This window comes from Cupressus sempervirens, chromosome 11, assembly GCF_028749045.1.
Source record: "Cupressus sempervirens isolate cs-2001-9-10 chromosome 11, ASM2874904v1, whole genome shotgun sequence".
NCBI classification, from domain to species: Eukaryota; Viridiplantae; Streptophyta; class Pinopsida; order Cupressales; family Cupressaceae; genus Cupressus; species Cupressus sempervirens.
In genome coordinates, this window is record NC_143128.1 from 834,729,074 (window position 1) to 834,743,379 (window position 14,306).

General features: G+C 33.8%; 1 protein-coding gene across 3 annotated transcripts; it reads right to left on the minus strand.

Annotated features, from left to right (window-relative positions):
* Positions 1 to 7,479: 7,479 nt before the first annotated feature.
* LOC149532149 (purple acid phosphatase 22-like) lies at positions 7,480 to 13,603 on the minus strand. Of its 3 annotated transcripts, none has more exons than XM_089809535.1 (6): positions 13,361 to 13,523; positions 12,602 to 12,893; positions 12,114 to 12,493; positions 11,828 to 12,016; positions 11,631 to 11,719; positions 7,480 to 7,961 (listed from the first exon to the last, which is right to left on the minus strand). In XM_089809535.1, the coding sequence occupies exons 1-6, from the start codon at positions 13,439 to 13,441 to the stop codon at positions 7,943 to 7,945; spliced, it is 1,050 nt and encodes a 349-aa protein (XP_089665661.1). In that variant the 5' UTR covers positions 13,442 to 13,523; the 3' UTR covers positions 7,480 to 7,942. The 3 variants fall into 3 exon arrangements, with proteins under 3 accessions (XP_089665661.1, XP_089665660.1, XP_089665659.1); XM_089809534.1 differs by lacking the exon at positions 7,480 to 7,961 and adding an exon at positions 10,445 to 10,658; XM_089809533.1 differs by lacking the exon at positions 7,480 to 7,961 and adding an exon at positions 11,139 to 11,428 and having other exon boundaries at positions 13,361 to 13,603.
* Between the last annotated feature and the right edge of the window lie 703 nt (positions 13,604 to 14,306).

Genomic DNA, 14,306 nt, shown 5'->3' on the forward strand with positions numbered 1-14,306 from the left:
ATGTCTAGCCCTTGTAATGTAATGAAAATGTCTTCTCTCTTGTTTTATTTGGTGTTTCTTAGCTTTTCCCTAAGGATCAATTTTATGTTCATTGTTGCACTTTGGAACAATTGTAGGACGACATTCCACATTTTATTACAAGTATCCAATCTTGCAAAATGAGGAATTGTAGAATGGAAAATGATGTGATATTTTTAACTACATCATGGATAATATGTTTTGACTTGGAATCTTCTTGTGGTAATCTACTAGTAGATTTAGATATGTGGGTACAATAGTTTTGGTCATTGCATATTCTTTTACTTAAGGACATGTTCTTCAAACAAACACAATATTTTTAATTTTCAAATAGAACATTTTGATGTACAATCTAGTCTACCTTGATCTCTCAAATCAATTGAAAACATTCACAAAATCCTCAAATAAAAGAAAATGAAATCTCACTTTTGTGAAAAACCTTTGATTTCTCTTTCAAGAAAATCTTTTCACATTCTGTTGAATAAAAGGTGTTACTAACCTAGTACTATTGCTAATTATACACAAGTTAGGACCAAATGAAAAATTGAAGAGAAAATGAGAGAAATCAAATGCTTAGATGATACAAAGAACGTGGACAAGTGTCCTTTTGGAAAAATCCAAATTTGGAGAAAACCATTTTTGAGTCTAAGGTATTCTACCAATATATTTAGCAAATCTACTATTGAGGAATTGTCACAGTAAAATGAGAGAAATCAAATTCTTAGATAATACAAAGAATGTGGACAAGTGCCCTTCTGGAAAAATCTAAATTTGGAGAAAACCATTTTTGAGTCTAAGGTATTCTACCAATATGTTTAGCAAATCTACTATTGAGGAATTGTCACAGTCATTTTCCTAACTGACTATCCCCCTCTATCACTTGTCACTTGTTGAACCTTCCTTAGGAACTCAGCATCTGGAAGATTCTCTTTCTTATGTAGCAAAAACCTCCAAGCTATCTACTTGAAGATTCCAATCAGCCTCACACACAATTGGGCTCATTAATTCTCATCTAGAAACTGAAGGGCCACAAACGAGAACATTCTTGGAATCCCAATAGGTGTTGATTCATTTTCCTTTTTTCCCTACCCACATCACATATCAAGGCTTGAGCACTTAATGAACTATAAATTTTAACATTTACATTTTTTTCCCCTTTTACTCTTCTTTTTGGTTGTCATATTATTCTAATAGCTACTATAGTCTTTCCAACTCAAATTCTAATTTTTGTTGATTCTTTATTTTCTTTTACAACTACATCTACCTTTCAATTTATTTTTCTTCTCTATGTTTATAACTACATCTTTCTTCTAACATATGAAAAAACTCTTCTAACAGATTCCCTACTTCCAACATCTTAGAATAGTCTAATACCAAGCTAACTCAAACATTTTTTTGGTGTTGTAGAACATTCTCTAAGATAGTCATTTCTATAAATACTAGAAACTATATTAAACTTCAACGTAGAAAATAGAGTTGAAAAATAAAAATCTCATAGCAAGAGAAAATACAATGAATGACTTGTCTTAGATTTGAGATATAAAGAATCCATCACAACACACCAGCAATAGAATGAAACCAACTTATGGATAGCACTTTAAATGATGCTAACCTTCTTTTTATCTCTATCTTTTAATGATGATTGTGCAGTCTATGTGAATTTTTTTTTGGAAAGAACACAATAAGCTTAAATATTACAACCATAAATAATAAAAAAACAACAAATCATAAATACATTTGTTACAACTAAACAAATATTTACACACTATAAGCCTTCTCCTATTTCACTATAATATCTCTTATCAAAAACCATAAAAGGCCAAAGCCCGACTTAACTTTCTAAATCTTAAGGAAAGGTAATTTAGCCACACCATTTTCCCTATTTCACAAAGATCTATAAGTTAGTAAAATCTTCTCTAGATTTTATACAAATGAGATCTATAAGATTTACTAGGTGTTACTACCTAGTACTATTGCTAATTATGTATAAGTTATGACCAAATGAAAAATTCAAAGTAAAATAAGAGAATTCAAATGCATTGATAATACAGAGAATGTGGAAAATTGTCCTTGGCAAAATCCAAATTTGGAGAAAACCATTTTTGAGTTTAAGGCGTTCTACTAATATGTTTAGCAAATTTACTATTAGGAATTGTCACAATCATTTTCCTAACTGATTATCCTCCTCTATCACTTGTCAAACTGCTAACTCAACTCTATCACTTGCTAAACCTTCCTTAGGAACTCAGCATTTGGAAGATTCTCTTTCTTATGTAGCAAAAACCTCTAGTGTGTCTACCCAAAAATTCTGATCAACCTCACACACAATGTGGCTCACAAACGAGAACATCTTGGAATCCCAATAGATGTTGATTCACCTTCCTTTGGGTTCCCTACCCATATCACCTCTCAAGGCTAGAACACCTAATGCACTATATATTTTACATTCACAACAATCTTTTCCCTTTTCTCTACTTGTTGGTTGTTATATTGTTCTAATAGCTACTATAATTCTTCCAACTCCAATTCCAATTTTTGTTGATTCTTTATTTTCTTTTACAAGTACATCTACCATTCAATTTCTTTTTCTTCACTATATTTATGACAACTATCTTTCTAATATATGAAAAAACTCTTCTAACAGGTTCTCTACTTCCAACATCTTAGAATACTATAATACTCCTCTAAGAGATTCCCTACTTCTAACATCTTAGAATACTCTAGTACCAAGCTGATTCAAACATTTCTTTTAATGTTGTAAAACATGCTCTAAAGATAGTCATTTCTATAAATATATGCTTAAAACTAGAAACTATATTAAACTTCAAAGTAAAAGAGTTGAAAAATAAAAATCTCACAAGAGAAAGTAAAGTGAATGACTCGTCTTAGATCTGAGATATAAAGAATAAAAAGCAGCATACTGGCAATAGAATGAAACCAACTTATGCATAGCACTTTAAATGAAGCTAACATCCTTTTATCTCTATCTGTCAACGATGGTTGTGCAGAACACAATAAGCTAAAATGTTACAACAGTAAACAATAAAACAGCAACAAATTATAAATACATTTGTTACAGCTAAACAAATATTTACACACTGTAAGCCTTCTCCTATTTCAATATAATATCTTTTATCAACAGCCATAAAAGGCCAAAGCCTGATTTAACTCTCTGAATCTTAAGGAAAGGTAATTTAACCACACCATTTTCCCTATTTCACAAAGATCTAGAAGTTAGTAACACCTACTGGAATGAATAAAAATGATTTACTGGAACGGGTCCAATCACAATATGACGGCTTTATTAGATCGATTTAGCAAACAAGTATGGAAAATGCACTGTTTACAGTTGAGAAGGAAGCATCTAAAAATATCGATGTATTCACTTCCAAAGCTTTCTGCAACAGCTCTGAACATTTACGGTGGACTTCCCTTGCGTATTCTATTTGATTTCCGAGGTTTTAGGCCGCGTTCTGCTAAATCTTCATTAATAACGAAAGGCTTCTTAACCTCTGGTTCGCCGGAAACCTAGGAAATCAAATATAATAAGCACGGAGATCCAAAAGTTCCTCACTGTATAATACATTGGAAACATTAAAACGATTTTGCAGAAGATTTATCATTTGCAGACATTGTGAATAAAATATAAACCCTAAAAGCTTATAAATGCTAAAACCTGAAAATCGAGTTGTAATATTCCCAAGGATATTCTAAGATTCTTCACGTATCTCTTCAAATCGCAACACAACGCATTGTGATTGTCAAACATCATCCTCCGTTCATTTTTCCTGGTCTTAAAAAACAAATTTTGAGAAACACGTATTTTCCAAAAGATTTTGGAATTTAACGGCAAAGTGATGCTTAAATAACAGCGTAAAGACAAAATCAATTTAATTTAAAAGTAAAAAGACGGTATAGATGATTTTTCTCTTTAGATTGTTTTTTATCTTGAGATATTAATTCAAAGATTGTTATTTTTGTATTCGGGTCTATTGTGCCCATTTTATATAGTTTTCTTTAGGAAAATACTAATGATAATATAATTGTTATATTTGTCAATAGACATTTTATATTTATTAGAAAGTAATTTCATGAAACATTTAGTTAATGTCAAATAAGAATAAAGTGAAATGAGTTATATCTTGTAATATAAATAGAGGTCATTAATATTGTACTTTTAGCTTTTCTTATTATTGTTTCTATTAGATAACAATAATTCTTTGTTGGAGTCACTGTTGACACAAAAGTTTGCACCTTTGCTTGAGGTATGACCCTCAAGCGACCTTGTGTAACATGGAAACAATCTCCAAGTTGTGGGACTTGAACTATGAGATTGAATCCCTAGAGAAGGTTGACTTCCTTACAATCAGGATGTACTTAACTATTACTTGAGAGGAAAAGGGAGAAGGAGATAGATGAAAGTAAATTGCTCAAAGGGAAAGGGGGGTGATGCACCTGATTGAAATGGTTACGACTCTGCCTACGACTGCACAAAACATCAATGAGACACTCAAATACATAGATCTTGACTCTAATCTACCTTCAAAGAAATCATATGCAGGTTTGGAACTGATCAAGTGTTGAACGGAAAGACATCTTCACAATACAACAATCATCAACAATTTGAACACAACATACAACCTTTAGAAACTAGGAAATTAAACATTCAAAACTAGGCAAGATATATGCACAAATAATGAATGACAAGAAGAGGTAAAGAAGAGAACTATTTCATTAATGAAAGGCAAGGAATGCAGTTGTAGAGCACAAGGCTACTGCAAGTAGACATAACAAAATAGAGAAGAACCTCTAAAATATATTTACAACTGTCTTTTGTAGAGTTCAGGCATAACTCTAATGCTACTTTGAGTTCAAAATCCAACTAGGTGAAGTTGGATTGCAAAGGAGAGCAATAACTAAGGATCAAAAGAAATCTAGTCAGATGTACGTCTCAACACTGAAAATTCTGATTTTTGCATGCAAATTTGGCTCAAAAAAGATAGAAACGGTGGCCATAACTACATGGTTGGGTAGATGGATAACCCAAGGTGGCAAAATGATGAAACTTGCACTTATAAGGCATGGAGAACACCAAAAGATTGGTTTCATAAAATCAAAAAGATTTGTTTTCCATTAAAGAGATGCTTCTGATAGTGTTCTTGATACGCCAAGTCACCCATGTCCTTAAGTCAACTGGAATCAACCGTCAAAACTTTGCCATGTGGCCCTAAATCTTTTAAGCATTTTGCCAAATCACCCAACATTCTAACTACTATGTTGACCTTACATCCACACCTATTCATGGCTTCACAACCTATCTTCTCTATTAACTATCTGGCTTTACGAAACTTCAACCCTCCTATTTTATGTTTTATTGCTATTTCACAACTCTTTATCATCTTAGCCCTTTGACTGTCATCCTTGAATCACAACATCACAACTTAAAATTGTTTAATCTTGACACTACCTACGATGATGCGATGAAAGATCTAATGAATTGGGGTCCACTGAGACACATGTCCACTGCTCAGATTCTCGCTTTGGCTATCTTTCATGTAACTTTGAAAAGTGGGGAAGCAATACGAATTGATCTACTTCTAATATGATGATAAAGACCTCATCCTAGGGCCTCACTGTATTTCTTCCTTTTTGATACTTCATAACCTCCCAGAATGTTGACACCTGTCTATCATTATGTCACCATCATTAGGTTGACCTTAATTACACATGAGAAAGCAAAAGCCATTAGTCATAGCTTCACAACTTGAAATATTGAAAGCAGAAATGCTCTGCGATCATGCGATCCATAGTCTTCAGCTCCTCGTAACCTACACTTGAACGTTAGCCCTAACAGCTGTGGAGCCACACTAACTGTGGATTTGAATCTTTTGCATCTTTGCAACCGCAAGTTTTGAGATGTCTTCTAGCCCAACTATGTTGCAATAACCATTTTGTTGACCGCTTCCTTCCATCACAACCTCACTACATCGAATGAGCAAAAGAATGGTCATTCGATGGGAAACTCATCTGATGTGTAACTCCCTTGACGCACAAAACTGCATTGTTCAATTTCACAAACTTAATTTTGCCCAAAACCACACATTTTTTAAAGCCAAAATCATAGAAATTGCATCATGGAATGCTTGAAAACCACATAACTTGTCCCATGGAAGATGTTTATGATCAATTATCTACGATGGGATAAATGGTGACAAAATTGTCAACAGTTTCCTAGGAAATACTTGGTAATGACCACTTCAATGATAGATCTAACAAGCACATGATGATAATGTTGATGACCATAGGACTTAAGAAAAGATTATCAAATTTTTAACAAACTTCATATCATAGCAACCATAAGACTATTATAGAATATATTTTTGTACTATGTACAAGTTTTTTTTTGCACTGACTTTTCCATGGTGTTTCTCTTGAGAGTCTTCAACTAAGATCAACAATCTGTCTCTACCCTTCCTTCCCCTCCATCACTACCTCCCCCTTATGTTTAATTCACTTTTCTTCTCTCTAAAAACTTCTACGTCCTCTAACATGAAGCTTAATTTCTTTAAAAACAAATTATTTTTCTTTCTTCACTTAATTTTCCCTCTGCATTGGTTCTACCTCTATGGTTGCTTCTTTTATGCGACATTCTCATCCATCTAATAATAATTTTGTGACAAATGTACACATCTTTCAACATAATGTTGTGAATCTTCTTATAGAGATAAAATTCAGACATAAAAGAAGAAAGAGATATTATTAAATGACAAGCTTATAATGCTCATCAATCTTTAATTAGTAAGACATGAGATTAGAAGTGGCTTATGTCCCCATCAAATCTTGCCACATTTCTACTCACAATTGATAGGAGGAACCTAATAAATCTTTATAGCATTTTTTTGACATATTTTGTGGTTGTATTTTTTCTTCAAGATAAGTTAGATTTTAGATGAGGTCTAAATAATACAAAATAATTTTTCATTATTTTTCTAAATTCACAATTTTATTTTTCTTCATGTGTACACAATTATATTTATATCTTAAAATGTTATGACTGGTTTTCACTTTTTATATTAATAGAATGAGATAAATCATTTATTTGACGATCTATTTCAAGTAATATAGTTCTATTTTTATGATTTAAAAGATCATTATGTTTATGAACTATATTATTCATGCCAATTTTTTAAATGATACAAAAAGTCAATATCAAATTGAGTATAAAAATTCATATGTATAATTTCATTATCACTAGTTTCTTATCTCTATAAACATAAAAATTAATAGATTTCATCATAATAAGATATTTCTTTTATTTAAACTTTGATCTAATAAATTTTGCGTCTTCAACTCTTATTAAAATTCTTGTTAACCTTTTCAATTAATATTTCATAGAAAAATGAAACCTACACATACACGTCGTACCAAAATATCATAAACAGTTTTAAATACTATTAGAGATAGAAAAAATGGGGTTAGTTATCATGCATTACTTTTTAAATTAAATAATCAAGAGAACAAAAAAGGTACAATATCAAAAGAGGGGGGAGGGAAGGTGAGCCTCAACCACCAAGTTCAAAGTCCAACTATCAACCAAAATCAGCCAACTAACACATTAAGTAGCAGTTCTAACGAGATTCCAAAAAGAGGAGACAGATAAGCTATTCTAGAACATCATCATGATCATCGAACCAAGCTGTCCATCCTAGCTCTCCTTCCATCCACACAACTTTCTTCTGCTCGAGAAGTTGAGCAAAGAAGTCAAGTCTATCAAAAAAGGGGCCTTTGTTCTCACGTATTTCCTTGAGCAACTCATTAAGAGCTTTTCCAAAAGCAGTCTGGTTATCAAGAATGCTGGCCAATTCCAGCTCATGATTCATCTCATAAATGAACATCGTAGCGAGCCCATCATGGAGGAATCTTTTTAGCTTGTCCATCTCGAGCTTCATAATGCAGCAAATTTGTGAGACAATCTTAAAACATATGAGTTTCAACTGATACAAAGTACGGGATCTACCAACATCTTGAAATTTGTTCTCATTTCTACATTTCCAAATAAACCAAAGAATATGAGAGGATAGAATGTTCCAAAAAAAATTAGCATCTTTTTTAAGACCAGATATGTTGCCAAGAATGGTATCTAAAACAGGAACATGATCAGCTATAGAAATTCCAAAAAACTTCCATATAATCCTAGCAAATTGACAAGTAAAAAATATATGCCTTAAATTTTTAGGAACCCGACAAATAGTACAAAGTTCAGTATCACCAACATGATTTTTAATAGGAAGTCTATCAAGAAGAAGCTGCCATTTAAAATGTAAGATTTTGGGGGGAATATGTGATTTCCAAAATATGTCAAGAATTTTTTGCCATTCAAGAGAGTTCAAGTTCATATACGAAGTGGTATTAAGGTGAGAAATAACAAAGTTTTTTTTATTGAGCACCTTATATATATCTTTAGCTTTAATTTTATGTAGGAGAGATCCATCATCCCAACAGAAATTCAAAAATCTATGAGAGTCCACATCACGCCTGTAGGGAAGATTAAGATTGCGACAGGCATTGGAAACCATATTATACATACGTTAATGGGAGATAGGAAGATCGAACTTGATTCTAATATCCTACCAACTAACAAGGTTATCATTCTCCAAAATGTCAATAAAACTCTGGATACCAAGGTTGTTCCAAAATTTCGCAGAACAACCTTGAGTCATGGCAAGAGGCTTACCATTATGTTGTAGATTCCACCATATAGAACGCTCACTATGAATAGAGTTATTGCTAGAAAAGTTAGAATTATAGATGAAACCCCTCACAAGCTCCCAAGCTTTCCAGATAGACTTGAAAACAAGGGAACCTTGGACAGAGACAAGGAAGAACCTAGCAACTAGATCGACAAAAGGAAGATTTTTCCAATGTTTGGCCTGCTTAGGATAACCAGACTAAATGTTGTTTCTAAGAAGAATCTTCCAGGGTTCTTGACCATCAAGAGCCTAAAAAATCCACTTAGGAGCAAGGGAAATTCCTTGGATCCTAAGGTCAATTAGGCCTAAGCCACCAGAGCTCTTGGCAACATGACACCAACTCCATTTAACAACATGTTTCTTCTTGTGACCTTTGCCATTAGACCATAAGAATCTCCTAATGGCTTTTTGAATCTCAAACACTTGGCAGTTACTAAACATCAAGACAGAGGAGTAGTATATACTATAGGATGACAAGATTTTCTAACACACCTTCACTCTACTAGCAAGCAACAACACCCTATTATCCCACTTGTAGAGCTTCTTAACAATTTTATTCTTAATCCAAATCCACATGTCTTTGAGAGACGAGGAGATGGAAAAAGGAACCCCCAAATATTTGACAATCTTATTAGGTCCACCCCATGAGTATCCAAACTGGAGAAACCAATCAGGAAGCTCCTCTTTCCAACCAAGCATAACAGATTTGGATTTGGAAATGCGACCTCTAGAAATGGTCTCAAACAGATCAAGTTTAAGATTAAGATGCTGAATATTACTAAAAGATAGTTCAAGGAAAAGCGAAGTATCATCCGCAAATTGGATATTAAGAAGCTCAGAATTATCAGGGAGAGAAATCCCATTGACATTGGGAGAAATAGTGTTATCTCTGAGGATATAGTACAAGGCATCAGAAGCGATGACAAAAAGAGTAGGAGCAAGGGGACATCCCTGTTGAATGGACCGAGACAGAGGTATAGGATTAGATAGAAAACCATTGATTTCAATTCGAGAAGATGAATCCTTAGGCAAGACTTGAATATACCGAACAAATTCATCAAGGAATCCAAATGCCTAAAGAATAGAAAAGATAAATTCCCATTCAATGCGGTCATAGGCTTTCTCAAAATCTAAAAGAACATAGTAGAGTTCTGATGCGAAGTCTTAGCCCAATCCATTGACTCCCAACTGGTGACAAGGTTCTCTAAAATATAGCGACCCTTAATAAATCCTATTTGAGTAGGACATATGAACTTAGGAAGAACATTAACAAGCCGAGAAGCCAAGGCTTTGGCCATAATTTTATATGAAACATTAAGCAAAGTAATTGGCCGCCAATTCTTGATAAGGGACTTATCTCCATCCTTAGGGATAAGTTTGATAATCCCCATATTGATAGAATTTCCAAGTGTGCCACGATCATAGGCTTTTGAATATAAGCCAAATAAGTCCTTGGCAATCCAATCAATATTGGATTTGTAAAATTTAGTAGGGTGACCATCAAGCCCAGGTGCTTTATCTTTTTTGAGAGTAGATATAGCATCAGAGATCTCCTGAACCGAGATCCTAGCCCTAAGGATAGAGGCAACATCCTTAGAAATTTTCTTGGGAATAAGCTTCTGACATCTACTTCTAAGCTCTTTGGCATTGCTGTTATCCTCAAAATTGAATAAGGCTTTGTAGAACTTCTCGAATGCAGCAACAATGTCATTAATATCACTGAGCTCCTGGTTATCAACCACAATTCTATCAATTTTCTCCTTACTCTGCTTTTGTTTAAGGTAATTAAAGAAGAATTTAGAACCCTTATCCCCATATTTCAACTATTGCTGACGGCTTCTAACAAAGGCTCCAATGGTTTTAGTATGTTGATGTTTCTTTAGTGCATCTCTGGCAGCCGAGACATGTTCAACATGAGGAATGGAAGTGGGATTAGCTTGCATATCTATTTCAGAAAGATGAAGGCACTCATTTAAAATGTATGAAAAATATAAAACTCTTCTTTAGTAATCAAAATATTAGAAAACATGTCTAAAATTATGTAACTTTTAATATAATGCTAATAGTAAGTTAATGTTTCTTCATATAATATCATATGAAATATAATATTATCTAAAAATAATGGAATATAGAGAACTAAAAGAATTATAAATTACTTGATTGCTCTAAGAGTAAGATTCAATATGTAGATAATGCAAAAAAATAAAATTATTGAATTAATATGCTTACATTTATTTGATAAATGACTTACAAAGTCTTTAATTTTTTTTTGTTTAAGTTTTATTTGCTCCACTAAAAAATTGCCTATAAGAAAATCACTAAAAAGTATTATTACTCACATATTAATATGTATTTACTCTACAATAAAAATGCACTATAAAAAAATTAATATTTATTGGTGCTACAGTTCTCCTTAGAAGGCACTACATTGTGTATTTATTGAGTTCTCATGGCCTGGATAAGCTAGTATTTGTTGAGATGAGCATGAGCAACTTGTTGAACCTAAACTCTCAATCCAAACAGAATCTGAGATAATTGTTTCATCATCTTGATTACGATGCCATGACCAATATGCATTTGTTGCATTGAATATTTGAAGTTCTCCGTGTCCAAAACTTGCTTCTCTAAATAAAGACAACTCAGAACTTGGTGTCTTAAACCTATCAAAACACATACAACACATAATGTTTAATTGTCCAAATAAATTTAGCACCATCACATATATTTAATCCAAATCAATTTAAAACTTAATAAAAATTGATATCCAAGAACTTATCAATTTTATTGCTATCATAATTTTAAAAAGAAAGGAAAAAGCAACAGCCTTAGAAGTGGAGATAAGGTGAATGAAAATGAACCTACTTTGAAGCAAGGCCCTCACGGTTCCCACCATCTCCAACGGTAATGTGAATGGTCCCGCACGCATCAGCCTTGTTGTCATACACGCGGGTCTGAATCACATCATTACATACCAAACAAACGAACATGAGACGAAAAAATAATGGCTCTATTTGTGACTGGACAACCAAGGGAATATGGTTTTCGTTTCAAGTACTTACAAAGCGTTCGTACGCGTGCACGTGTCCAGCGAAGATCATGTCCACGTGGGCAGCGTAAAGAAGTTCTTCCATTGCTTTTCTCATCTCTTCTCCTTCTCCCTGGTGAGCAGTGTTTGTATTGTACCACGGTGCATGCAGCAGAGCTATTATCCATGGCGTTTTCCCTCTATCCACTCGTCCGAGGTCTCCCTGCCACACAAACATCAAATGCTTAAATTAATCCAGTCTAGGTTAAAACTATCCATTTCAAAACTGAGGTCTTTAGGGTTTGAGCAACTTAGCAGACCTGGAGCCATTTATATTGCTCTGAGTTCTTCACAAAGTCTATGTAGGAGCCCAGCATTAGGACGTGTACTCCGGCAACATCAAAGGAGTAGTAGAGATTCGAACTCGAGCCGCTCTGTTCGTATGGCATTCTCCATCTGGCGTTGTACGCTCTGAATGCGTGGTTCATTATGATCGGAATCGTCTCAATTTCATGGTTTCCTTCTGTAATCATCCATGGCCTGCGGCTCGCCAGAGGTTCAACCAGGTCGCCGAAAGAATCCCACAGAGGCTGATTTGTATCTGCATAGGAAAGATCTCCAGGCAGCAGGAAAACATCATGCTCCGTCTTCCTAACATGCTCCAAGGTGGACTTTGTATAATTTGTTTGTCCCGGATCACCTAAGAACAAATTTCCCCAATTAAATCAAGAAACGTGAAGAAAAGGAAAATCACAGCTGATTATTATAATTATTATTCCTGTCATGAATTCTAGCAAAGATTACTCACCAACAATTGCGAAAGCAACGGGGAAGTTTGACGGAGGGGTTTTGAAATTATACTCCGCCCCAATTCCGCCGCAACGGTAATAGTAGACTGTATTTGCTTCCAGAGGCCCTATCACAGTATGATGAATTTTACCAGATTTATACAGAAAATAAGAGTAGGAAGTGCTTTCCCCAGTTGCAGAGGAAGTATATTGTCTTGAAGATGTTCCGTACTCAACAAGTGAGGGTACATCAAAATCCTCTGTGATCCATGAAACCCTCATGCGATCACTTCCTACCAGAGAAATGTGCACCTGCAAATCACACAAATCCAACGCTTCTTCCATAAAATCGTCTAAATGCTGATGGAATCTATTATCTCTTGCTAAATTCTAATTTTGAAGCAGTAAATGTTATGATTCCATCAATCATCTCATTCATACGAAAAATGATAAACAGTTGTGTCAATTTAAATAAAATAAATGAAAAAAATTCCTTGTTTTAAGGCTGATTGATTTTCATAGGGTTTGAGCCATTCTGCTGAACTTCTGTACTTGAGCTCTCGTGTTGACTATTAATTTCAAATAAAACTCTAAGAAGAAAGTAAACATTGAATACAGGGCTCTTGAAAAAAATATGCCGCAGGAAAACAGCGAATTTTTTTTTTCTATATTTCTTAGGAGCAAACCCTAGGAAATCAAATATAGTGAGAAGCAGATTCAGAAGCTTGTAGCAATGTAAAATAATACTCTTATTCCACAGGTGCATTAAGATTTATTACCTGCTGGGGAGCCTTGCCTGTGAGATCTGCATTTGCTGCCACTGCAAATAGATACAAACAGAAGAATGGATACATGGCCATTTTTACGTGGGAAAATCTAAGAGAGGAAGAGGGTAGAAAACAACGATATGTGTGTCCTACTGCAATCGTTATTTATCTATGGATTCGAGAATGTAATATTCGGGCGGATATAAGACGACTCATTGCAAGGCAATTGCTTCACGGAATGTAATCGTCCAAAGTCGTCGTGTAATTTGTAAGGACAACAGTTAGATGGCGATATATTTTTAGAGCATTTATGCACGTGCTTACGACCAGCTTTGAAATGTCATTTAAAAAAAAAAATTCATAAATATTTGGTAATTTGGTCAAGCAGTGGGGGCATTTTCGTTTTGTGGAATGGTAGATTTATACACATAAACATCACACGAATCAATTGGGCAACCCAACATGCGTGCTTTTCAACGTTATCAAATGCTATTTCAAGATGAATTTTAAGTAGATCTCTTGCTATGAAAGTCATAGTTTGATTTTGGAGGATAATTCTTCTTCCTAAGTGTAAATTTAATTTAAGAAATCTTTATATATATATAAAAAGCTCATGGTAATTTATAGGAAATTAGATTTATCATAATATATTATAAGTTTAAAAGATGTAGGAGACTTGTATTGGTTGTATGATACAATTTCACATAATCTCAATGTGGCAATTGATGGAAGTTTTAAATTGAGTTTTATACTATTTTAAAAAAAGTATCTAGAATATCTAGATTGATAATATATTATTCTTTATAATTATTTTTTAATTTAAAAGCAACCAAAACTAGGGGGTTGGCCCGTTAACAATCAAACTGGTCAACTACCAACAGATAACCATCAATTAAAACTACCCACTACCACTTAATGAAACAAAAACAAGGTTCTAATCCATAATTAAAAGAGTATC

What these genes read in the sequence shown, in the direction of transcription:
- LOC149532149 (XM_089809533.1), bottom strand. Translation starts at nt 13,441, where the DNA reads ATGGCCATGTATCCATTCTTCTGTTTGTATCTATTTGCAGTGGCAGCA. An exon ending in AGCAATATAAATGGCTCCAG is followed by an intron (nt 12,017 to 12,113) that starts GTCTGCTAAGTT and finishes TTTGTGTGGCAG; the next exon opens with GGAGACCTCGGACGAGTGGA. An exon ending in CGTGAGGGCCTTGCTTCAAA is followed by an intron (nt 11,429 to 11,630) that starts GTAGGTTCATTT and finishes GTGTTTTGATAG; the next exon opens with GTTTAAGACACCAAGTTCTG.